General features: G+C 41.1%; 1 protein-coding gene across 6 annotated transcripts in view; it reads right to left on the reverse strand.

The window, feature by feature from the left end:
- ehbp1 (EH domain binding protein 1) overlaps positions 1–27,892 on the reverse strand; it is a 153,354-nt gene that overhangs the window by 48,157 nt on the left and 77,305 nt on the right. For 3 of the 6 annotated variants that reach the window (XM_038736974.1, XM_038736979.1, XM_038736978.1), the window contains 5 exons: positions 21,543–22,340; positions 19,725–19,766; positions 19,301–19,447; positions 3,863–4,013; positions 1,157–1,417 (listed from right to left, as the gene is read on the reverse strand). In XM_038736974.1, the coding sequence (XP_038592902.1) occupies positions 1,157–1,417; positions 3,863–4,013; positions 19,301–19,447; positions 19,725–19,766; positions 21,543–22,340 (1,399 nt within the window). The remainder of the gene's footprint in view (positions 1–1,156; positions 1,418–3,862; positions 4,014–19,300; positions 19,448–19,724; positions 19,767–21,542; positions 22,341–27,892) is intronic. The other 3 variants (XM_038736976.1, XM_038736975.1, XM_038736977.1) reach the window with 2 other exon arrangements.

The raw sequence follows: 27,892 nt of genomic DNA on the forward strand, positions 1-27,892 counted from the left end.
GTTGGGGTGAATGACCAGGAAAGTGATGACAAAAACATTTAGGTGGAAAACATTTACAGAATGAAGTGTGGTATCAGCTATTTCAGTGTTCCAATCACCACCTTGCATTTATTTTCAACTACAAAAAAAATTACCACCAACAAAGAACAAAAAGACAAACAAAAAAAGTGCAGAGATACTGCACTTCAAAGCTGGAGGAAGCATTTGTCTGTTTTCATGTTTTTTTCCCCCCTCTGGTACCTCACTGTACTTTCACCTATCTCACATCGGCAGGAAATTGAGGAAGCAAATAAAATAAATTAAATACAAAACAAAGTAATTAGTTTAGCTCTGAAGATTTGAGCAAATGCTTTCCTGAAGATATTATTTTTTGTTTGTCTGGGGAGCACTTTTCAGAGTTTATTAATTACTACTCAAAGAAGTTTCTAATGAAAGAAAATAGAGGGGGGACACCAAACAACAATAGGGCAGCATTCAACAAATGTTTACTGTAAGTTATTTCTTCCAGTGAGTCTGTACCAATGGGACGCAGGGGTCAGAGGGAGAGTAAATAGAGGATAACTCATGATGATGCACTGAAAACAGACAGCATGCACTTAAGTGAGCGACTGAATGACAAACAAGGCAGAGTGTCAGTGAGTAAGAAAGTGAATAAGTGAGCGAGTAAAGCTTAGATCCGACTGCCAGACATTTTGATGAGGGCAGTTTAGACTAGATGACTGGTCTAGAACAAGTGCTTACACTGCACTGCTTTGGAAATGCATACTTACTGGGTGGAGGAGATAAAGTGGGGTATCACAAAGACATAAGGGTAAGAACTCCCTAAAACATTACCACTTTAGTGCTGTTTGGATGTGATTATAACAACATATGTTCAGGATTCATTTTAGTTCTTGTTTGCCTTTTTACTACCTGGTTAAAGCTCAATTTTTTAAGTAAACTTTGCAGGATCTTCATCAGGCCTCTCTCCACTGGTTTCTCTCTTGTTTACAAATTGTCCATTGGATATTTTGTCATTACAAATAGACCATGTGTGAATGTGTGAGTGACTGAGAAAGAGAATTTGCATGTCCAGGCAGGTGAATGAGTTAGTTAGAAAAGGGCAAATAAGACAGCGAACCATGCAACACCACAAAGCTTCAGCCAGTGATTTTACCCAGAGAAGTTAGCTCAGAGCCAGGGTTAGTAAACTCCAGGGGCCCCTGGGTGCTGGATGTGGCTACAAGAGGAGCTTCCAGTGGCAGTGGGTTAGTAACCAGGGCAGACACAGATGTGGCAGCAGCAACAGCAGCATCATCATCATCATGACCACCAACATAAAAAGGGAGCTGCTCTTCCTCAGACCTCCCCTCTTCCTCACCCCTTTCACCATCAACAGCATCATCCTCATGATGACCTCTCACTCCATCCAAAACATCTGTGAGTATGGAGTGTGACAGACAGAAGGAAGGAAATATGAACAGAGAGTGAGGCAGGGAGACAAGGAAGCAACGTGAGAAAGTAGAGAAAAGAGAGGAAGTGAGGATGCAAAGAAAGATGGTAGAGGGATGAATGTAAGAGTAAAAGGAAAGGTGTTAAAGGAATAAAATTCAGACACAGGGAAGAGTAGAGAAAGAAATCTTGGTTAGTTTGTGTTAACAGTGTTCTTTGGTAAGATTACAATAATAATAATAATAATAATAATAATAATAATAATATATTAAATGTTTCAAAACGTATAATCCACCATTTAATCCATGAAAAGGCATCAGACTCCACCTGAGTGACAAGGAGGGACTGTGATTGATTGGTGTCCGTCTTTCTGTTTGGGTTCATATGCATCAGTGCACAAATATCTGACACACAAAGTGAAACTGAGACCTCTATTTAATTCCCCTCATTCACAGATTGGCTGCCTGCCTTTCTCGTTCCAGATAAAAGAGGTAGGGCAAACAAAAACATGAAAGCACATATTCCATTAAGTCTCCTGAGGGGCTCAATAGAAACAACAGTGTCTCCACATTAGGAACAGAAGAAAAAACATGTTAGAAACTCAAATGGAGACCTGAGCAGCTCTAGCTGCATGGATAACCCACCATGGATTAAAACAAAACAATCAGTAAACAGCGTCCGACATTGCAAGCTCCCTCCTCTGCTATTTACGACTTGGTGGGTAGAGAGACCGAGAACAAAGACAGAAGGAGAGAGATACAAATAACAGCATTTCCCGTTTTGTTTTTTTCTAATTTGCTAGCTACGATGCGGAGCGAGCTCGCAAGCGCCATTCCTGTGTGGCTGGCTGGGGCCTAATTAATGGGAGGCCATGGTGATGGAGTTTGGAAAGTTTCTTTGCGGGCAGACACTTGGAGGGGGCAGCCCGAGCTCCATTAAAGGACCGTGAATGGTGTTGAGGGGAGAGAGGGAGAGAGTGTGGGGGCTAGGATTAGCCGTTCTGCTCGACAGGCCTTGTGTCTCACAGACAACAGCATTTCTCTTCTCTACTCACCTCCTCCTCCTCTCTTGTTCCGTTCTTTCCTCCAACTCCATTTTTAATAAGATCAACAATTAGTCCAATTCAGAAAAGCTGAAAGAGCAAATAAATCAAGTGCTACCCTCCCTCTGGCTCACTGTCTTTCTTCTGTCTTTTTACCTAACAAGTCGCTGATTTCACTTCTTGTTTGGGGTTTATTAGTTTACGATTTGTTTGCTGAGCTCTTTCCTCAAACTTAAAAAAAAGGAACCCACTGCCACTTTCAGGCTACTGTTTCTTATAACCTACCTACTTCCTCTCTAAATGCTGCAATGATTAGTTGCTTAATCAATTTAAAAAAAATCACCAACTATTTTGATAATCAATTTATCCCTTGAGTCATTTTGCAAGCCAACATTCTCAGCTTCCAGCTTCTGAATTCTGAAGATTGTCTCCATTTAGTTTTTTCATCACAGTAAACTGAGTATTTTGGAGTTTTATACTGTTGGCTGAACAAAACAAGACTTTGTAAGATGTCACCTTGGGCTTCAGGAATTTGAGATTTTGAAGGGGGGGGGGGTCAGCAGTCTCTCCATTTCTTCTTATTCATAAGTTGAACTCACATTCTACCAGTCATCCTTCCTTCATCCTTACTTTTCAAATATCAAAAGCTTCTTCGCTCCTTATCCTTGATCGCAATTACAGTACTCATATTGCTTTCTCAACTTTTCACACACATCATCCTCACCTGTCTACACTCTCACCTTTCATTTGCATGCAGCACACCCAATCTACCTGAACAACTAGGAGAGGGGACGTAATGCGGAGGAATCTGAAACAAATGACTAGAGAGGCCTAATAATGGTCATTATCATAATAACCCCAATTTCAAGGAAATGGAAAGCAGTGGGAAATGTGCATGGCAGCATTTGCTACCTCTGCAAGCCATTATTAGAAGTGTTTGGTATTTTGAGAATAATTTGGCCACACAATGTGTTGTGTTGATTAACAATTACTGGGCGAACGAGACAAGGGAGGAGTCGCAGGGTAAATTGCTGTTCTGAATATGAGGGTGGTGCATTTTAGACCTACGGCCGTTGTAAAATGGCATTTTGTTTTTCTCTGAGGATTAGGCAGAACCCCTTTAGAGAGCATAATGGAAATGTGAGTCATAGCATGTGTGGATAAAGAAAGTGAGTGTATGTCAAAAGCATGCTAGTGTGATTGTTTTTGTATTATAGTTAATGAGTATTAGTGAGATTTATGGGTGTTAGCAAGTGTGTGTATGTGTTAATATAAGGCCTTTTAATCAAACTCTGGATAAATAAAGTGTCACTAAAAACTCTGCATGTCCATAAAGGACACATGCTTTCGGTGACTTGTGTGTGTGTGTGTGTTTAGGTGTATGCTGACCTCCAGCAGGACTAGCCTTGCTGCCCTTGCCTCTCTCAGTGCTGGACACGTCCAGCAGGCTCATGTCAGACATCTTGACTCCGGATCGAGCCTCAGCTATCAGCTGCCTGGCTCGCTCTCTCAGCTGTCTCCGTCGCTCCGCATCCCGCTCCTGCACACACAAATATGCACAAGAACATGAACAAAGCATTTCAGTGACTCCCGCGCAGGTAAATTTTATGAGATCCAGAGAAAAAAAACATGAAGAATGAAATCTTAGATGAAGTGTTACATAATTAGAAATACTTGTTTATAGTAGCCACACACAGGTTTGTATTAAATACTACTATTGTGGCTATTAGGATGGCCTGATCAAGTATTTTGTGGCTTCAATCCCAAGTAAAATTGCCGATACTTACATTTACCTCAATGTTTATTCTGACACGTTGAAACAGTGAAATCTGTACCAGCTAAAGCCTTCTAAATACCATGTACCTAATTTTTCACAAGCTATTTGATACAATTAATTTTTTTTAACTCTTTATCTTCTATACTATTCAAAATGGACAAGCGGTAAATCAGTTTATACTATGACCAACACAATTTTAGATAGATAGAACTACACTGTTCTTTCTTGTGTTATGATGAATTAGGTAGAATTATTATTATGAGCAATGGTGGAGAAGATATATCAAATTATAATAATATGAGAAAGATAATTTGAGTCAAGCATTAAATAATATCATCAGGTTGGCCTATCTACAGACCACAAGAAAAACTAACTCACCACAGTGTGTTACACAGTAAGCGCTCAATACAAAACCCACAGTTCAACCACCAATTAATGCGTCCTTATCTCAGTTCAAATCTCCTAGGAGTCCATCTTTTTGTATCCCAGTAAGCAAACAAAAAATACTCAGTTTGAGGTTCAATTTGAGGCCAACAAAAATAAAACCAACTGCCGCCTCTCGTATTTAATAGACAAGCTTAGTAATTCTCCAACACCGGACTTCCCCCGCAGCATCCGAGGCTGGTGAGCAGCGCACTGGCTGTAACTCAGGACAGACCAGACCCTCTTTCGGACTTGTGAGTTTGGTTTGAAACGCCATTTCACAGATATTTTCTGAGCCGACAGGTGGCTGTGTGTATGTGACACGGGCGCCAAACGCCACAATACCCTTACCTTACTGCACGTGTCTTTCTGTTGTGCATTTTTCCTGTCCGTCAAAGCCGCGGATGGCCCAACGATTTCACCCACTACCATCACCACGTTACACGTGGGTGCCGTGTGCTTCTTTCATTCCCTGTGTGACGCTGAAATTTATGTAGTGTCAGCTTCTGTCAAGCTTTAGGCCATTGTGCAACAAGAAGGCAAGGTACAGCGTAACGTGCAAACGAAGAATCAACTTCGTCTGCAGACTGCTTTCTGCTTGGGTGTCATGTGACCAGAGTGTAATCGCAGCCTTTGTGATAAGAAAGTCTTGTTTTATTACATCGCGATAATATCGCAAATGCAATTAATTGTTCAGCCCTACACTATATTTATTAACATACTCGCATACAACACAATAAAACCTTCACACACACACACCAACTACTACAAAACACATAAGAAGTTTTGTTATCAAAATAGATAGATGTATAGACATCTTTGTGCATTATGGAGTTAGGAATGTATAGATAGACACACACACACACACACACACACACACACACACACACACCATCTTGGCACTAGACATACAGTATTGAGCCGTCACCATCAGAGTAATGGCAGAAATGCCATTTTCAGGCCGATCCAATCTGATCCTACTGATAGCACAGGCCACCACACACACGGACACACACACTTACAGAGCAAACAGGAAAACCTTGATGATGTCAACTGACAAACACTTAACTGATGACAACCCAGCTAGGCACACACAAACCCACGCTCAATGCACAGGCAGGAAGTACAGACAGTAAGCAGGCAGAAATACACAAATGATCAGAAGTTTTGACAACAATGTGATTTCTAGAAAATAAGGAACACAAAAGATGATAAAAGCAACAGAAGGAAACATAAATAATTCAAAGCTGCTCTGAAAAGCAGATGGGGCAAAGGTATGAGAGAGCATACTGATTCAAAACGTATTGAAGCTGTTGAGTCGTGATATTTTTAAAACTGGAGTTGAGGCAGCTGAAGAGTAATTCACCGTTGAAGTCAATTCTGGATGAGACCTCGGTGGGGATAAAAAAAATAAATACTGTTTTGAATCCTGCCTGCATGATTTAAGCCCCTGTGACAAAAACAACAGAAGTTAAGAGGCACGCTAACACAAACTCCACCTTGCACTCACAGGAACACACTCGTCTTACACAACTCAACCAAAGCACAAACACCTACACACTCTAAAACTCCACCTTGCACCTCCCTCTCTCCCAAACATACACAACCACATACGACCCAAGGGACAGTGAAGCTGCATTTCCCTGTCACTGTTCTCCCTCCCTGTGGTTTCCTGTTAATCAGGCTTCTCCATATTGAGGTAGGGGTTTTAGGGCTGGCCTATTGAAGCCACCCATTTATCCATTAACAAAACAAGCAGCGCCCGCTAATGAGCTACATCTCTCCATTTCCATGTCAATTGTTTGTTTGTAGCCATTGTTGGGTTGGGACAATGGGGCTGTATTGTAAATGACAGCAACCCTAATGCACTCCGTCTATGTATGTGTGTGTGTGTATGTGTGTGTGAGAGCGCCCAAGGGGATGCCCACAGGGAGAAGGGAACACACCTTAGAGAGAAACTGATAAGGAGAAAGAGAGACAGTGGCAGAGAGAAAGACAGACAGATAAAGAGTGAGGAGGGGAGCATGAGGAGAAAAGGTGTTTTTAATGCTTGTGGAAAAGTAGTGAGTGTCAAGCATAACAACACTTCCTTCCCGGCTCTCATTCAAACACCGTTCCAGACAACAAGGCAGTGAATTATGATTTCTAATTTGAAAAGAAAATCGGAGTTGGTATCCTTAAACCTGGAAACACACTAGTAAAAAAGACATTTAAAAGATTTTAACTACTAAATCAATTGTTGTCCATAAGATTTCACAAACATGACTGATACTCAAAGGTCACGCTCTCACAACTAGATTACCTGTAGAAACAGAAAGAGCTCCAAGGCTTTATTTTCGGAGGCTTATAGAACATTGGGGGTCAAATAGGATAGGACATTCTGTGATATCTATAACTTCCAATAAACAAAACCAGGATTACAAGACTACAACCAATAAAATAGCTAAGTATTATCAGGGAAACAGTGAAAGTTCAATTTGTTTTCACATTTATGTGAACTGGGAACAGGGAGTAAATGGAAAACAACAGAAGACCTAAGACTGACTCCTGCGGAACACCATAAGACAGACTACTTATAACACTACTATCATTCATAAAAACATCAAGGGGATAAAAACAGTATATCCTAAAATCTAATCAATCGATTCTAATATGACAGACTGAAATACCTCTTTGAAATACCTTGTAGGAATGATCTCCAGTGAGAAGGTGAAGGATTTTATTTGGGAGACTCTGAGATCAATTGCAGAGGTCTCTGGAGTCAATTTGTCTCTTCTTTTAAATTCAAATAATAGTTGGCAGAACTTGTTTTGAATGTTCTGCTGACGTTTCTTATAGCTGACAGAGTCAAATGCCTGCAATAGTATCACTAGATTGTTGCAGTTTGTCATGAGTTAAACATTTATTCTGTTTGCTCTTTATACCCGCTGTGTTGTTTTCTTTCATATTTTTTTCTTTCCATTCTCACTTCCTTCTTTCTTACTGTGTTTTCTATGCAGGAGTCTCTCTGCTTTTATAAATGTAATATGATACCAGTAATGCCACTGATGGCCTTCTGGCTATGGACTGGTTCTGATATCCAATCTGGCCTTTACAGATATGGATACAACTACCAATTTAAGTATGCCTGTGTGTGTATATACTTATGTGTATATATACACTATACACACACATACGGCTAGGGCCACAACACACTACAAAACATCCCACTGCATTATTGTTGTCGGCCATTTTGGAGACAGGAAATGGGAAATTGACTTTGCCTATCCAGAGGCTAGGATTAACGCTATAGAAAAATGCATTTGACTAGGGCCTAGCTCGGTCAGCTACAGAGCCACTGATTAGAAAATATGTGAATGTGTTTGGAACGAGAGACGAGGAGAGGAGAGGTTTTTGTTGTGTAAAGGCCAATATGTGACCTTATCTAGGATCAAATCTTTCTGAGTATAGCATACTTGTGTGCATGTGATATTTTATGGTGATATCCTTTGTACATGTATCACTAAGGAAGCAAATATTGAACTATTGAAATATTGAACTAGACCTCTGCTAAAGTAACTGAAGGGAGAACTTGAGGCCGAATTTACATTTTGTTTATTATAAAGCAAACGACACATCCATGATCCAAATGAACAAGACAAGCTTCTTATACACTTTGAAAGTGCAAAATAAACTTGGACCACTATGGAAAAAAATCTTGTTTGAAAGGAGTTGGACAATCTACAATCTTCCATTCATCATTTTGCAGGGCTGCAACTAACGATTATTATCATTATCGATTAATCTGTTGACTATTTTCATGATTAATCGATTAGTTCTATAAAATGTCAGAAAATGGTGAGAAACGTTGATTAGTGTTTTCCAAAGCCCAAGATGATGTCCTCAAATGTCTTGTTTTGTCCACATCCCATATATATTCAGTTTACCGTCATAGAAGAGGAAAGAAACCAGAAAATATTCACATTTAAGAAGCTGGAATAATATATAAATGTTTCTTAGAAAAATTACTCGAATATCAAAATAGTTGGCAATTATTTTAATAGTTGAAGAGTAGTCGATTAATCAACTAATCATTGTCGCTCTATCCTTTTGGGTACTTACGGCCCTATTGAGATCTGATGTCTGTCACCGTACATTGACTGACATCCCAATTATAAATCATTGTTCGGTAGGAACACGATATAGGAGACTTGTTGACCAAGTGGTGATGAAATGCCATCTAGTGGACATTATGCTAGTGGCTATCACACTGGCTTACTCCAACTTGGAAAGTGACGATGGATATCATGCGTAACAAAATAAACACACAGCCATTTTATTTGGCAACACAGGACACTAACAACCAGTGGATGTAAAAACCATGGGGACGCCGCTCTGAATGCACAAACCCAAACAGCTTACATGATCAAAGCCAGGATGAAAAAAGGAGGAGAGAAAGCGTGTCAGCTGGTGGTCAGTGGGTAGCAATACTTCAAGAATGGAGACTTAGGAGGAGAAGAGACTTTTCTTCTTTAAATGGCGACAGCAAGAACAATCGTGTACTGTGTCTTCCATTGACTGCTGGGAACCTCCAGGGGAAGAGAGGCTAAACGGTTGAGTGCAAGACTGAGACAGAGGGCTCCTCTGTGGGCTTGGCGTCGGGGTGAGGACCCCTCTCCGCACTGGAAGCTCTTTTGGAGCAGGGGGAGCAGGTTGTCGCCTTGGTTGCTCTTTTTGTGGGCAAGGAGAAAGAGGGAGGGCGGACACGCACCACTGGTCATGTACAGAGACCTGGCGTGGGCACAGAGTGATGCCACACAAACACACATACGCATACACACAGGGATGCACTCACAATCACTATCTGAAAGAGTTTGCCAACCTCCCAGATAGCCAGCCAGTCTGGCAGCCAGTCATGCAGTTCCAGACATTTGTCATGACAGGCTAATTCACAGTCAAGAGGTGCTTTAGGTCTCTATCTTGTCCAGGCACACACACACACACACACGTGCTAAAGAGCTACACAATACACACACAAAACCATTCACATAGCTGTGTAATCACACACTCAAAAACATTGTTTCAAATGCCAGAATGATGATCCAGACACGATGCAGGTAGAACTCATTCAAAGCCATCCTAACACAACAACAAACACACAGTAAACAGCTACCCTACCTGCTTTATGTATATGGGTTGTTTTTAACTGTACTTTAAATGAATTCACACAACTTCTTATACTTATCAGGGGTTTTCCTGGCTCAGAATGGGCCTTTGAGGGGTGACTTTGCGCGACAGTAAGCAGGATGGGTATGCGTTCAGTAAAGGCAATGACTTACCTAATGACCGAAATCTATACATTTTCTTGTAATTTCTGACCATAAACAAAATAAATATATATATAGATATTTGGATAATCTGCCTACAGATAGTTCATTAGCTGTGTCACAAATAAAACCATTTCCTGATATTAGCCTATACCACTTGGGTTAAGGTTTAATTAGTGCTAATGTTTGTGTATTCATTATAATTTCACATAATAGTACAGGCTACTATAGCTTACCATTAGTAGCCTACTATTAATTCCAGTTGGACAAAACAGCCGTTTCTGTGGGTTGTTTTCAATCACTAAATTACTGTGCCAGAAAATTGCTCTACATGGTGGTCAGTCTCTCATTTCTTTATGCAAATTATGTCAAAAATAAAAACTGTGCATACAGAACGACAAGTTAAACATTTCTGTAGAGCCTCAACCTTTTTTTAATGGTCCGCCTACTAAAGGCTGTGATTGGTTGGTTAACAAAAAGTGACTTTTCCCGAGCCTCTATACACACGGCTGCATGAAAGGCTCCGATTTCCCTGCAGAGATTAGCAGACAGGTGAGTGTCACGTAGTGCCCAGAGAACCTGATTTAGAGAGGGCAGAGGAGAGAACCGGTGCCGGTACGCCAAAGAGTAAAATGTAAAAGTGACAGTACCAGTGAATACCAGCACATTCGAGCATAAACGACTTTAATATTGTGAGAAATAACAGGAAGTCATTAGCGCGAGCTTCGTAACAGAGTGTTCAGGCGCAGTTAGAACATACAGTCTATGAGTTAAACCAACGCAGCAGCTGGTTTACAAATCTAGTGCCAGCTGCATGTGTAAAATACAGCGGCTGTGGATGAGAGGAGAGTTGCCTGCTGGAAGACAAGACATATTTAACTTTATGTGCTGCGTGCTCAACAGTTGTTTGATAAATGGCTATTAAAACACATTGACAGAGGATTAGAAAGGTTTTTGGCTTTTTTTCAATTCATTTTGGCGCTGAGGATTTTCCTTTGGCGCTCGCTAAAAATTTCTCTATGCAGGAAAAACCCTGCTTATAATATTACAATTTGTCCAATACAAAAAAACACTTGAACATAACAGGTTTTCTAAAACCATACCACCATGATGTCTCTCTCTGAAAACCAGAAAATTACATTAATATATCAGAGAATTAAGCGCCAAAGATCCCAAACTAGCGTCCTGCTTACCATAGCAGAGACTTATCATTATATTAAGACATTTTTGACCAATTAAAGAGTTTCTGTTGCTATAGGATCTCATAAGAAGCTGTTGTAGTTGACCGCACTTCCACTGCACTGATTATAAGTTGATTGAGTCACAGCAGCAAACAAGTCCAAATCTAAAACAATATTAATTACGAAAGATTATCTTTGTTGTTATAATAAAGTGAGGGAGATGAATGAACAGCAACATATTCTTTGTGGCAAGAAGCAATGGGGTTTATGGGAAATGTGGTCTTCAATGTGAAAAGCACTGCAGGTTTCCAATTGGCTTAATTATTATTATTAATTTTTTACTGTAATTATACCACAGTGTATTAATTAATTGATTCAACAACAATATAAGCAAATTTTAAAATATAACATACCAGATTTAGCAGTATATTACTTTCAAAACCCTTTAGTGCTCAGATTTTGGTTAGAGAGAGAGAGGGGGGTGGGGTGGGGGGCTTATCGGCTGGCTCCAGACAGAGTGCGCGGATCAATGAGCATGCGAGGCCCACAGCGATCAATGCATTTGATAAAGAATTAAAGAAGAGCCACTGTACATGGCTATCAAAGAACCAGGACACGGCCTAATTATGATTCGACGGGTGCGTGCCCATGATAGGGGTCTGTGTGTGTGTGTGTCTGTGTGCGTGTGTGTGTTATATGTTCATAAATATAAATCTGTGAGATGTCAGCGTGGAAGTGGTGTGGAAGTGTGGGCTGTGTACCGGTGTGTCCGTGAATACATGCATGTGTGTGTGTTTGAATGGTTGGACAGTGTGTGTGTTTTTTGGGCTGAGGTGTTGCTGTGGTTTGTGGCTGTGAAATCAAGCTTTAGTTTATACACTATATGTGTAAATTATTATGACTGTGTATGTGCGCCAATATTATGTTTGTGATGTATGTGTGTTAAATAAATTCAAGTTTAAAAAAGGGATCATAAAAGGGTCATAAATAAAGTGGTTGCTTTTCATTATGTTGTTCTGATGTATTTTTAATGTGTCATTGTTTGTGTTTTGTAATGTCTTGTATGTGATTTCCTGTTTAGTATTCTGTGTGTATTCAAGTAAAGTTCATCAATCTAGCTAAGGCCATATTGTGTTATTTATAGCCATGGCACTGGTCATCTTGCATACTGAAAAAATTATGTGATTTTGACATTGCTGCTGCTGCAACATGTGGGTGCACATGTAAAAGGCACAGTGCAAATACTTCCAATAGCGTGTATTTTAAAGAGAATATTGTTTGTATTATTTGTAAGAATAAAACAAATCTTGATGAATTCTCAGAACGAAGGTGTGTGAAATATAAAGCTGACATTGTTTAACTGTGGTTTCACCTTTGAATGAACAGTTTTGTGTGTGTGCTTAACGACTGCACTTGTACAGCAGGACAGGTAGAACAGGTAGAGTGGACCACGGAGACTCAACACAAACACAAAAGTCAGAGGAGCTCGTCACTTTGACAGGCAAGTAAGATGGGAAGGTTTTGCCCTTTAAACAGACAGGATAATTACATGTGAGAGAGAGCGCGGAAGAGAGAAAAGGAGAGAGGTAGAAAGAAAGAGACACAGAACATGAGCTGAACTCAGTGGGTCACAGGAAAACACAGGTAACCTGTAACTGTACAAGATCCTTTACAACCAGAAGAGGCAGTCAGTGTGTCTAAAGGGCTTCACTTCAAGTAAGGTCGACCCCCCTTTTAAAAAAGCACACTGACATTGTTGATAGTTAGGTGCAATATGGCTACTGTAAATTAAATCAGAATAATCTAGACTGAGACCAAGAACTGTTGCAACTTTTGAAGATAAATCTGTCAGCAACAGAGATATTTAAAATATATATGTATAAATTCTTAGGTAATATTTCCAAATATTTGAGTATTAATGTTTTAACTAGCCCCATTTTGACTACAGGAGGTTTTCCATAAACAATCATTTCATCTCAGTCGCAGGAATCTAGTAACAACTTTGGTTCATGGCAGAAGTTCCTGGCCCCATTTTCTGATGGCCCAGGAACTAGTTTTCAGAACTCAACACTGTTGGCTCGCAAACAAAAATAAAAATAAAAAGACAGCTACAAAGTGTGAATAGCATTCATTCAGGCCGCAGGCAAGTCCTGGTAGTCACATGTGTCAACAGGACTTTGGACGTTTTGTAGACAATTTCCTGAATAGAGAGCAAGACAAATATAACTCCATTTGTATATATTTTGTTATGTATTAAAGCACAAAAATGGCATCTCTTATCTGTCAATTTTTCCTGATGTTCTTCAGATGTAGTGGGAACAAAAATACAACTACACAACATGGACATTTGACTTCGTGAGTAAAGTTTTGGGACTACTTAGTTGAAAAGGCCAACCAGTAAAATCAAAGATATGTAAAGTCTCACATTAACAAAACGACATTAAGAAGCCAAAATATCATGGCTATCAAATGTACACACACACACACAAGCATACACTTGTGAACACATTTAAATGTCAAATAAATGCTAAACTCTATCTCACAAGTGCACACATGTGGATTAATAAGTAAGAGCAATTTAAAACACTACATTCAAGCTGAAACAAATTATTTAGGTACTTAATAAAGTGGTTGGATTACTGTAATTTCATATGCAATGAGAATTAAATATTCCCTCGTTTGAGGACTTCATCCTTCATATCTTTTTCCCATTCAAAGCGGCTTTAGGGAAAAGAGAGAGAGACCAGGGCAATAGGGTGGACGTGAAAAACATTTGGCATTTCCACTTGGTCAAACGTGAACATGAGGCATGTGAAAACTTGACAAAGAGAGAAGAGAGAAAGAAAGAGAGGTACATGTGTTCAGGAGAGGTATGTAAGTGTGTGTGTATTACAGCTTTCCTCTCTGATGGCTTGATCAGCTCTTGCGATGCAATTGAGAGAGCTGTCTTTCTCTTGCTCGTTAACACACACGCACGCACACACACAATTTAAAGACTGCCTTTGATCTCCACTCCAGCCAATTCAGCCACGACACATACCCTCACACTCCAACACAAGCACACACACACAGTCCAAAGAAACTGCCCACCAAACTATTTAGTTTCATTAAGGGCAGATTCTTCAAAAAGAAGAGAGAGAACAAGAGAAAAGGAGCAAGGCGGGGGTTTAAGAAGGAGGAGGAAGATGAGATGAGAAAAAAAAAGGGAGAGCTGAGAGAAGAAAGGGACAGCGGCCACATTAAAATGAGACCTGGAGAAAAACTATTACTGCTGGGAGAAAGTTGAAAAGGAGAGATGGGAGGAGGGGAGTAAAGGACAAAGTGTGGACAAAAAAGGAGAGTGCACAAGGCCATATTTGCATTTTCAAAATAGACATTTTCTTCTAGTTTTGCAGCAAGAACAGCCCTTCACTGGTGGCCTTTTCAATGGTCAAATTGTGGCTTTAAAGCTTTTTTTAATACACAAATATTCTGCAATTAGAGCATTTGTATTCAGGAGTTGTAAGATTATCAAATGATTACAGGCTTATGTTAGATTAGATAAATTTATTGTAGGTATAAGGAGTAAGTATACTCAGTGGTGTGGTATTTGTTGCAAACAAAATGCCTTCTCAGTTGCAATTTGAGTAAATAATGTGAGCTTTGGGATTAAATTAAACTCAAATGTAGTTATAATAGTGAGAACAAGCCACTGTTAGCAAGTATTCCCAACTCTCAACACTGACATAAGATCCTGTGTCTCTGTTGTGACAAGTTAGCTGCCTAAATGTGCCTGGTAAGGCATGGTACCTTTCAAAAGTTCACAAAGTTCACCTTTTCACTTGTCAAGTGTTTGGCTAGTTGGGCCAACAGCCAGCTAACAAGTGGCCTGTTATGATATGCCTTTGACAAGCAAACATTTTTTTCCACAATCAGACTAACCATGTGTGTTTTTCTCATTTTTTGGGACATTTAGCAATGCCAAGGTTCAGCCAGAGGGCTTTGTTTTGGCCACAGAGTGCCATAAAATGAAAGAAAGAAAAGAAGAAAAAAAGAGGGAGCACAGAGGAGAAAATGAGCACATGAATGCAGTCAAGTCAGGATCAGAGGGCAGACAGCAGATGGGAGCAGATGACAACACCCACAGGTCACAACAGCAGAGACCCAGGAGTCCCCTCCACTCCTGAGAGGAGAAGGCGAAGGAGGAGGTGGCTGGGGTGCTGGTCGGCAAAAATCAAACAGGACCCAATTATAGGAATCACAACGAGTCAGTGAGCAGGGGAACTCTCTTACCTGGAAAACACCAAGGCATTTGCGTGCACTCTTAACCACATACCACAGCACATGCACGCTCAAAAGAATGCAAAAGTGCACAGGTGCTATATAACTGCACACACACATTTTTGCTTTACAGTTCTGCAAACACACACACAGTAGCATAATGCTTGTGTGACCACATAAACACACATACATACACTTCTCCCAAACCTAGTGTGGATCCTGATAATTAGCCTGGCCAAACTGGTGTGAAATTACTGTTCTCATCTGCTAATGGATGAGAAGACCTGAAGCGAATAGACACAGACACAGACACAGACACACACACACACACACACACACACACACACTTCTCCATTAAAATAATAAAAGTGGGAAAGACTAAAAGAGCAAAAGACAGACAAATACAAAACTGGGATGTCTGCAATGAGGATAAGATTTGAGAATAACATCTTTGTCCTAGATATTTTTAAGAAAGCTCATTCATTACCCATCTGGCTGCTGTGTTGGTAGGGGGTGGTGACATTACAACATTACAAGACATCTGCACTGTGACTACTGATATGTTGTGAAGGCCACCTATGAGGAGGAGGAGGAGGAGGAAGTGGGCTCAAAACTATTAGTAGTACTGCTTGTTCATCAAAGACCAGAAGGTAGGACAGACAGCGAGACAATTTGGAGAGAACAGGAAGACAAGATGTGGCAGAGAAACACAAAAGACAGGCAGAAAGAAGGACAGACAAAAAGACAAGAGAAGTAAAAAAGAAAAACGGACGGACACGAAAAAAGGGAGAGAGTGTCACAGAGAGAAAGTGACTGAGAAGACAGGGCGGGAGACAAAGAGAGAAAACTGAACCTGTGACCTTAGATGAAAGAACTAGTCACTGTGGGCTACAATTAGGGATGGCAGGAGGGAGAACATAGGTCAAGAGAACGGGGCTACATGCACACACACGCACACACTCTCTCTCCAATGGCAGACATGCATAACTCTTTGTAATATTATGAAGATTACAGTTTAGATCTACTCTATAACATCTGTTATAGACTGCTGCTATAAAAGTGAAATTGAATTGATCTGATGTGTTATTACTAATGTAGTCATACATTTGTATTTGTATATGTTTTTGATTAATTACATTTAGTGTGAGCATTTAGAATACGCTGCAATGGTAGAAAAAAGCCTCACTTCTTGGATTACCAATATTATAAAACAAAAAATAGCTGATTTCGAGAGGCCTTTTATTGTGGCCAGCCTATGGCACACCTGTGAAATACCCATCAGCATCTTAATATGCCACACCTGTGAGGTGGATGGATTATCTCGGCAAAGGAGAAGTGCTCACTAACACAGATTTGTGAACAATATTTAAGAGAATTAGGCCTTTTGTGTACATAGAGAAAGTCTTAGATCTTTGAGTTCAGCTCATGATGAAAGGGGGCAAATACAAAAGTGTTGCATTTATAATTTTGTTCAGTGTATGTAGATGTTGTAAGAAAAAATAATAGAATTATTATCCTAACACTCACCTCTGCAATCTGTGTTATCACAAGTGCATTATATCCTGCGTTATTGTTCAGGAGAGTTTTGGAAAAGTTTTGTATTTAATGTGAAGTTCTGATTCACCTTATGCTGACCCAAAAGGTGACTCCCTGTAACCTAACTCCTCTCAATTAAAAAATAAAAATTTCCTTTTCCGTTTGGAGAATCACTGCTGCAACTAACGACTTCATTTCAATATATTTTTGACTTATTGAGTAATCATTTCAGCTCTATATAGAATTTCACTGTCACATACAAATCATGACTTCTACAGCTCTGACTAGATATAAGTTTCTAATTTGTAATTTGGGCTTTGAATGCTACACCCCCAAAACAGCTAATGCAGCCCCCTCCTCTCCCTCTGCCCAAATCATTCTGTTGCCTCTACATTAGCCACTTCCCTGGAAGAACGAAGCCTGCTTTAATTGAATTAAATTATACCTTATGCATGCTAAACCGCAAAGCACCTACTTAGAGTTAAATGGGAAAGGCTTGGGCCTCTCCAGCAGATAACATGGGGACACACACGCGCGCGCGCTAATCAAAACAAGACATCAAGTAATCTAATCTGAATCACTAACAATTATCAGCACATTGGCCTCAAGGCCAGTCGTATTCCTTTGATCAATGTTTTCTATTAAAAAAAGTGTAAACAATTCAATATCTCCCTCTTGCTCCTCCTCCTTCACCTCCTTCCCTCATGCATGAGAACAGTGTGTGTTTGTGTTTGTGTGTGTGTGTGTGTGTGTGTGTGTTTGTGTGAGTGTGTGTGAGACGGGGTTATTAACCAATTGTCCTTGGAAATGAGTAAGGAAATCAGGAGGAGGAGAGGGGAGAGAGAAAGAGAGGAAGGTTGGGTCTGGCTACTTTAAGGAGCTAATCTAAGTGAAGTCAGCCATCTTGGCGCACAACAAGGGACAGAAGAGGACCTTTTTTTTGTCGCTGAGGAAATATATCGGCACTGCAACAGCTTTGAAAAACTCTTTTAATTTGCTTTCTTCCTCTGAAGACTTTTAACGCCACCAGTCCTTGGAAGTTCCTCATTTATTTTCTCAGATTATGCAGAAATGGTTATTCCTGTGGCCTGCACACAGACACTGAACGCACACATTTGCATGCCTACACACACACACAATACACTTGTACAGGCGCAACCACATACACACACACACACACACACACACACACACACACTCCCTCTCTCTCTAAAAACCATCTAATTCAAGGGCATATATCTCTTTAAGGATTCAGGCAGCAAATGCAGGGGCATGCGGCTGCTGCCTTTTAGATATTTCATTACCAAAGGGTATTTATTTCATTTTTCCTTCAAATCCGTTGTCACAATTCTCACAAGACCATATTTTCTTCTTACCCCCCTTTCCGTTCTGTGAAACATTTGGAAATGTCACTGAGGATTTGACCACAGTGCTTTCCCGGGGTAACTCCTGGTCCCTCAGCGTGCCCCTCCCACCCCCCAGTATATTATGTTCAGTGGAGCGTGCTCGGTTCAGAGCTGGCAAATTCCCTCACGTCTTCTCTAGTGTAGTTTGCTTCGGTACAGCAATTCTCACCCCCTTTACTATGAATGTACTTTTGCTGACAGGTGTTTGTGTACAACATTTACTCGGTGTTCGGGGGAAGTTGAGGGGGCAGCAAATTTGGTTGGGATGTCATAAAAATTGTGCAGAGTCAAGATGACCAACGGGAGAAACTAAAAGAAAAATGTTTAAAGTGAGAAGAGGGAGAGAGGGAGTCCATCCACATTTGGGTAACTGACATGTACAGGTTGTGACGTTTGGCAGCCCATAAGAGAGTCTGAGCAGAAGTTAATAAGGAAAAGTCTTCTTTCCTTCTCAAAGCCTTTTTATAAAGTGTTCAACAAAGTGGACTACCAGAGGATGAGACAGTCTGGACAGGCTTTTCCAGGTTGTTGCAAGTGTAGTGAGCGTCGAATAGAGAACTGTAGAAGTGACATGAGGGTGTTGAAAGAGGCTGGTGGTCACTATTAGCTGCACGCTGAGGGGATGCTGTACAACACTTCAGTGCACGGAGCAAAGAGGCAGGGACAGACAACTCAAACACAGGGCAGCCTTTACTTACTGCACACAGAAGAGGTCAGACCGACCTGCCCCCTCCTCAGAAACCTGAAGCCAGGCTGAACAGAACTAAGCCTCATGTAGAGACTTTTATATCTTCCTCAGCTGTGACTCCGGTCTGATTCTATTTCTACATGTCGCGTCTTAAAATTACCACAGAACTGACCTCCCTTACAGTATCAAAGGGAGCAATGTCAACAGTTAAAATCCCAGAATAGTCCACACACACAAAACTTTGACTTACATCGCAAGCGTTTGTGGCCCTATTTGGTGCAGGGGAAGCTGAGTTGGGGATGTTCTTGTTGCCAGCCTTCATTGCAGCATCTCTGCGGGCTTGTTCCAGGAGGAGTCTGGCTCTCTCTTTCAGCTCCTCCTGACGAGACAGCACCCTCTGTGTGCAGCAGCAAAGAGTGTGAGGACATAAAACAAAGCTGATGACTATAACAAGGACTGGGTACAGTTCATTTCCAATAAAGCTCCCTTTTCCAAAGTAAAACATATCCTGCAGCCTCAAGCTGGATGCAAGAAATTAATGTTTGTAGACTCTCGCACAATGTTTTTAACAAGTGAATCGTGGGAAAAGTCTGTTTTTTACTGTGCTAATATGAAAATATGAGTATATTTATTTCACATGTGTACACTCACACTCTCTTCAGAATTTTTCTCACCTTCTCAGCAGGGGGACTTGAGACCAGGGCAGGTGTTTGCTCCTATGAAAGACAAAACAACATTATCTACAGGTGTGTAGCCAAATACACTAAATACCTAAATAACTCTACGGTCTACAGGTTCTAAATCAAGTATTTTGACAACACAATGCAACAAATAATATTATTTAGATGGCAATGTTTCTAATATGATTCTTAACAAATTAACTGAATATGTGTAATTTTATCAAAATATGATGCCTAAACGAGGGATATGCCAAGAATATGAACACTGCCATTTTCACCTAGAGTAGCAAGGTTTCACAAACGCAGATTTCACATTACTTCCTGGTACAGTAAGCAGGTGGAGGTAGAAAATAATTATAACAAGCAGACCCTAATGTAGGAGCAGGGTATTATATCCCCCATGCTATACAGGGCCGGGACTTTGGCATTATAGAGCCAGCCTACAAGCTGGGCTCATAGCCCTGTCTGGGTCCAGTGGAGTAGAGAGCATGACGGCTTTGAAAAGAAAGCAAAATGCACACCTAGCTTAGAATTTTATCTGCAAGGTAATCCTGGCTGTATTATAAGGAGGTGCAAACAGGGCAAACAGAGCCTTTGCATTTGGCTTAGACAGAGGAACATTACAACCAAGCCGTTTATAACGCTGAAACATGTTTATCCCTTCAACAAGTCAAATCTGGCCTGGGTGCAGGTGAGGATGCATCCCGCTAACTAGATAACAGCAGATCAAAATGGGGTGTCATAGCTGCCATAACCCCCCCGTTGCCCCCCTGCCTAGCCCGTGACCTTTCGACTTGTAAACAGGAAGCGGTAATCTGAGGTTAACCAATGCAGGCAGCAATGTATTCAATGTGTGTTGTGTGTGACTATGTACGCACGCGCGTGCCACTGCGTGTGTGAGACGAGATGAGGTGTGCTCTGCGCAAAGCGTCGCCACGCCTGAGCAGTCACAGCGCCAACTGCCATCAACTGAAGGGATGAGAAATATAATGAAAAATATAATGAAATGTCAAAGCAGGGGGTTCTCCGAGGTGCCTTCTATAGTCGCCACATGTTAAGGGCCCGGCCCCAATGCGTCTGGCTCTCAGCAAGGAGACAGATGACGACAACATCTAATGCAGAACGGGAGAATTTCAGTACGGTCATCTCTGCAATGGCATCAATGAGGTCGGGATTTGAAGCTTAGCGAGTGCCAGAAGGGAATGAATGTTCACCGCATCCTCTGTCTTATGACTGATGTAGCTGTGAAAGTTTCAATCAAAGCCAGGGTGCATGGATAAAAACCTGAACAATCCATTTAGGGGTGAGACGGGTACCAGCAGGTAAACGCCGTCAGAATCTTAATACCTGACTTAAGTAGCAAGACGTGAATTAGACTACATCATGCAGACTGATCCAGAGGTTGTTTAAGGTACAGGATTTGTAATTAGCTGTCGTTTAATGTATCTCCTACTGATCCTCAAAAGGACACGTTTTTCAAATTATTCTCAAAACACTGGATGAACACTGAGAATATTTCTACATCCCAGCAATTAGTGAGGCTAATGTGTTCTCATTTATCAAAATCGAGTGCTTCATCAAACAAAAGAAATAAACATTATTCAGCATGTTAAAATACTGATGTCAGCTCTTACAAATTGAAAGCACAAAGTAAAAGAAATGATGGTGCATTTGAAGAGACAGTAGGGAATCTGAGTCTTCTTTATTTTAGGAATATCCATAAAAATATGTTTTTGAATAAATATGTTGTCGCACCTTTTGTTCAGTGCAGTGTGTGTTTACTTTAATGCTGTTATTCGTCTGAGTGTTTACCTGTTTGGGATGCAAGTCTGTGTGGTTGACTGGAGGGGAGCTGGTGTCTGAGGCAGGCTCGGAATCCGAGTGACGCAGGCTGGCCCTCTTCTTCTTGAGGAGGTCAGCATCCCTGTTATAGGAGAAGCCCAGTTTCTGGTGGGGTGGGGAGGAGGAGGCCCCTCTCCTGGTGGGAGACCCTGGTTCAGTACTTCCACCCCTTCTTTCCTCTCCTACCTCATCCTTCTGCTTTCTTTCCTTCTCCAGCTCTCTCTCCACTCTCTGTGGTAACTCGCTAAGGTCTAAAGTGTTGGCTTTGAGCAGATTACCCCTGTCCTCGGAGCTTGGTGGTGCCACGTGGGTCGAGTCTGTTGCTGAGGTGTTGAATGCTGTGTGTAGTGATGGGACAGGAGGGCAGGACTGTAAAGGCCCTGCTGCTGGCAAGCTGACCGCTCCTACTTCAGCCTTCCAGCCCGGCTCCATCTCCTCTTCCTTAGCGCCTTTAGTGCCGTTAGATTCACCACCAGCAGATTCAACAGGCTCAGAGTTAGCCTGGTGGTGTTGCACGTCGTTGAGTTCAGCATAGAACTTGTCCTGATCTATAGAGGCGTTTGTATCAGTTTCAAAGTCGCCCACCTTGTAGGTGCTGCGATTGCTGTTGGCCTCTATTTGCACCACATTGAGTTCCTCACCGGAGAAGTGGGCCCGGATCTGATACAGGTAGGTCATTACTGTTAGTTTGTCAGGAATGGCCAGCAGCACCATGTCTGATGGTTCCAGGAGACGGGAGATACCCAGGCTTGCGAAGCCATCATATGCCTGCAAAAAAAGAAACAAAAGTGAACAAACTTTCAATTACAGATTCATACATCACCACAAAACCACTGTCACTGTCACTGACACAACCAGTGTCTTCCCAGCAGATTTGGGGGGAGGGCGGGGTTCACTGTTTGAAGAAAATATTGAATAAAGGAAAGATTATGCCACATTACAACAAGGATTGAGATGGTTGGAAGGGCGAAATCTGGTCAGAGGCCATTTTTGGTGCATTGCATGCATGATCCATGTGTGTTTGTGGGTGAGAGACACCTTTGGCATGACTGCTGACAGGTCATGTCAGGGATGGTTGTCCTCGATAAGAGACGTAGATACCCATAGACAGAGCGCTTAATCCCAAAGTGTGTGTATGTGTCCTTATCGCTCCCCTACATCAACCTGCCCACGCTCTCCGTCACGCGTGTAATTGGTCTGATTAGAGTCTGATGAGAAAATACAGGTTTGATTATCAAGCGACACACGAAACCCAATCCCCCATCACCAGATAGACTGAGACACAGAGACAGAGAAGGGATGAAAACCATTATCGCAGCCAATGACAGGTAAATAAATAGATTAACAGCACACACACACAGACACTACCTCCATTCCTGCGCGCACACACATATCCTCCCCATCCATCTCTCCCAGGTATCACAGCTTGTATCTGGCCTGCTTGATAGTGTTGATCTAATTCCAACCTGTTGCAGCGCTCGTTTGTTTCACTGCCTCCGTAGATCTTCCCAGTCTATCAATCTCTCCCTCTTTCTCTCCGTCTCCCTCTCTGACTTCCAAACCCTTCACAGTGTTTTTTAACCTTTATTTACCCCAGGGATTGTTTTGAAGAGCCTGCTTACTCTGTTCAGCCCTGTCCTGCTTCAACATAAGTCCTTCTCTTTTTCCCTCCTCCACATTTTCTTACCTTTATTTATCCTAAGAAGAGGTCTATTGAGCATGCATGATTTACAATTAAGTCCGTGCTTTGCATTCATCCAATATATATCTGAGAGCTGTCTTGTAAAACTACTGTCTCAAAGTTGAAGTTTCTCAGTGGGTATCACTTAAAGGACAGGCTGAGCACTTTGCTCAGGGGTACCTCAACTGTAGCTTCTATGAAAGCTTCTGACTGCGTGCGCTGTGTCACTCCATATTTGCTAACTAGTGCACCATATTATGTTTCTTCCATTTTATATCAAATTTTATGCACTAAATAGTGCCCTACAAGTTCCCACAATGGAACAAAAACAGAAGTGTCAGCACCACATAGACACATTTTTGATAAAAATCCCATAATGTAATGCTTTGCCTTTGATAAATGTGAAAAGTTAACTTGGATTTATAGTTCTGCATTAAGAGGTTCCAGCACAAACTGCCATAGCTAACTTGAGCTTCCTCAAAACATTTAAGTACAAGTTGGAGCACAACAACTACAGAGATCCCATGTGGGAACCACAACAACTCCTACTAGTCAGCATAGGTTGCTTATGTGCTTCTACAAGTATGCAGAAGAATCTGCTTTTCAGTAGCACACACTTACACAACTTATCACTGTCTACCACATGGAATGAAAGAAAGTGCATCTATGGATGTTAACCCCTTGTGTAAGTCTAGCTTTGAGCAACACTACACCTGTCAATGATGGCACAATCCTGTGTTAGATCTGAATATATTACACATTACCGAGTTATCTATTGAGTGTTTATTATGTGGAAAGGGAACAAGGATGTGGACACAGATCGGAAAACCCTTCTTAAAGTTGTACACCTTATTTCTCCTACTGTATTTGTTCCTATGAGAGAGACAACTGGTGTCACGAGAATATAAAGTGATAAATGGCGTAAAAGAAGGTGGTTTAACTGAGAGATGTTTCTACGTTTACAATCAATTATGATGTCTTTTGTCAGGAGGAGTCTCTTTCACTCTCACCTTTTTTGTCCCTTTCTATTGATGCAAAGTATGTGTTTGTGCTTGCAGAGACAAGGCAGGAAGAAAGAACTGACGGCGGGAAAAAAGAAACGGGAGAACAGAGAGGAGTTTGCCTTTACAGCGAGCCTGTTTAAGTCCCCCCCCCCCCCCTTCCACTGGCAGGGAGTGTAAAAGAAAAAAGAAAGCGAGAAAAGAAAGAAAAGGAATATGGGGAATAAGAGGGCCTGATTGGGTTTCTAACAAGTATTCAGGGGAGCAAAGTGTGCTTACATTGTTCCCCTCTCGCCCAGGGTAGGCTGTGAAAGAGAGCGACAACTTGCAGCTCAATAGGGACAGAATGAAAGAATGAAAGAGAAAAGAGCGAGAGTAGGAGAACGTGAGAGCTGTATGAGGAGGAAGCAGGGAGGGAGGCTCTCGAGCTGGGTTTTGTTTCAGGGTCGATGTTGGTCTTGACATGCGCTACAGTCTTTTTGACCTCAGTGTCATGATTTATTCTTTCTATATCTTCTCTTATAGCTTGACGAGCGTGGATCATATCATTCTGAAACACTGGTGACTACTGAGGGAAGACCCGTTTCTTTTAGGTGAATTGTTTTCTGTGCTGGTAGCCTACAGTTTGTGCCTACTGCAGTTAAAAGGATAAGCCTGGCAATATTCTATATCTGTTATTGTCAACAAATCTCATGAAAACACCAAAAATCAACAATGGGTTAATCTCTCTCAATACTTTCTCACTTCCCTATACTGTCTGTGGCACTCGGCCCCATGCTTGTTGGCTCTGACTAAAAACGTAAACCATTAAAAAGAACAACAATGGAGTTCTTTGGCACGGAGTAATAAGATATATTTGGCTTTGGCTACAAAGAAAATATTTGTTAGTAGGATCAATTCATTGTTGGCTTTGGTCTTTCTGTGGGATTTGATGACAATAATAAAAATATAGAATATCACTAGATTTATGCCTTTAAACTACAGTTATTGAAAATCTATCAGGTAACACACAATGGGTAATGACCCTTTTCCCCCCTATCCAAAGATCGCCAAAACAGGAGCGCATAGCTACACCGTACCGCAGGGTATGGCAGGAGCTCTATTGAGTGTAACCACGGCAACGGCTTCTGTGCGCTACACAGCTGTAGCCTATTTAACTTAAATTAAAATTATAGGCTACATAAATTTACCTAATAACCCTACGTCTACTTTTGCGGGGATGCTCTGCCATGCGAAGTCCGTCCTGTTGATGTCCTCTTTAGTAAACACAAATAGATTCTGGAAACTCACAAACAGCGAGGATCAGTCTCTCTTCCAATGATTTGTGCTGCGTGTCGCGTACAAAAAGTTCAAGACAATTCAACTTCGACAGAGTTGAGGCGAGCACAATCGTGACAGTTTAACGGAAAGCACCCGCTTGTCGCTACACCTTGACCACTTCACCTCACTCTAACAGAGAAACTAGTGACTGAACATAGACCGATTCTGCTGCTCTCTGATACAAGTAAAATATTTCTGCTGATACCTGTTTAGAAAAAAACTGGAAAGAAAACTGGACTTGTTTGAACAAGCTAGATAAAAGATAGTGCCCTGGCAGTGGCAAATTTGGTTTACTATTTAATCTGATTACATTAATGTTTAAGTTGAGATATTTTATTGCTACTGTGTAAAGGGAATACTGCTGGTAAAAAGCACCTTATTTGTTTGAAGTGTTTGTAAACCACATGTTATTGCACTTTTGTGTATATAGCAGTACATTTAAATTAAAAGTGTGCAATACACTACTTTAGAATTCATTATTCAATTTTGCGCATAACTATGTGATTAATCGAGATTAAAAATTGTAATTATTGCCCAGCACTAGTTATTTTATATGTAATTGTAACATTCCCCATATTGTGATGTATATCCATATCAAATAGTATTTAAAATTATAATGGACTCAGCCAGCCCTAATGCTTGATTAACAACTTTTGAAACAAGCCTGTCATAGAAATAATCTTGTGTATTCATCAACATGGACGGATGAGAGCAACATTTTTGTCCACTATGTATTTTGGAAAATATCTAATTTTCTCACTTTCCATCATCCAACTGACAGAGCTTTTTTGTCTGGACTAAATGTCACCGTCGCCTGCCCCAGGCCGCTGCTCCCTGCTCCCACCTCCCCTCCCTCTCTGTGACTGACAGCTATCTATCGTTGTCAATCATCAGCTCCCCCTCCCCTTGGCCCAACCCCTCACGGTTGTGCTCAGGGAGCTTTAGCCTAGTGCTTGGTGCTACACTATCAGATGGCATGACAAATGACTTCTCCTTGGCCTCATTACACACACACACCAGACAAGACGGAGGAGCAAGCGGTCCAAATACTCAGGTGATCTCAACACGCAAACTCTGCAAACGGACATGATGAACATGTGGACACACTCACGATCATCCACGGACAAGCACACACACATAATGGATGATAATGGATCATTTCAAAGGCTGTAAATGTTCTAAATATTCACTTCTCTCTCTTTTTTTCCTACCCACCCCCAATATTGATTGTCCTTATCTGTCATAATTCAGCACAGTCTGAGCTCATTGCAATCACTCTTCACAGATAGACTGTGAAAGGAGGAGGGGGCATGTCTATCAACTAGCCATGAAAAGCAAAGATAGTTGTCATTTCTATACATTTCTATTTCTGCTGTCCATTCAATAAATTCTATACATCCTAATAACTCCTTATGTAGCCTATAAAACATTGTGGATGGGTGGATGGGGAAGAAGTCTCTTTTCATAATTATCTTTCATTCTGTTCTTCACACGTTTTGATTTTAAACATTTAATTTCATCCTTTATTCCTCTTTCTCTCGTTTTTCCTTCTTTAGTAATTTTTTCTTACTTGCTCTTTGGGCTCCTTAACCTGCCACACTATCCGGTCCTAGCCTCTGCCTGGTGTGAATGGTTTCTCTTTTCTTGAAGGTAATATCACGAACACCCTTCTCTTGTTCAACACCTTCAGGGTGCTACATGAAACCACACGATGCATTACTTCTTTTTCCCTGAACCCACTTGGCTTTCACAATCACAGTCACCTACAACACCAAGTGCAATCATTTACAATTACTGTATGTCACACTGCTGGAAACATACCATCAGCGTCCATAATATAAAAGCCAGCAGACTTCACATCTCCTATACAGCGCAAATCAGTTTACGTGCAGACTTTATTATCACTGTACATGGAAATAAATCTCGGAACCAACATAAAGTGGCGCACACTGTAAATGTCTGATTCTTTACAACCTGGAAAAACCTTGTCAAGCACAAAATGCTGCTAATATTTATTTAGATTTTGACAAATTAATAATAATCAGCCACTTCACTGGTTGCTAACTTTATGAACTGATAATGTGTGCTTATCTCAGGTCTTTGTTCTTTACCTGTTCTCAAATGTTGTCCCTGCTGTGCATGCTCCAACTGTGCGCCATAAAATGGGAAACTGAATGGCAAAATTATTTCTGGTGTTAGACCAATAAAAAGAACATGTGACATGAGCAGCTTTTTGATGTTCTCCTTATTTAACATTTCACAAAATACATGGTTCTCTTCACGAAACATTGAAAAGTGGTAGGGTTAAATGTTTCTAT

This window comes from Micropterus salmoides, unplaced genomic scaffold (assembly GCF_014851395.1).
Source record: "Micropterus salmoides isolate LMB-PRFRI ecotype aquatic unplaced genomic scaffold, ASM1485139v1 Ms_hic_scaffold_22, whole genome shotgun sequence".
NCBI lineage: Eukaryota > Metazoa > Chordata > Actinopteri > Centrarchiformes > Centrarchidae > Micropterus > Micropterus salmoides.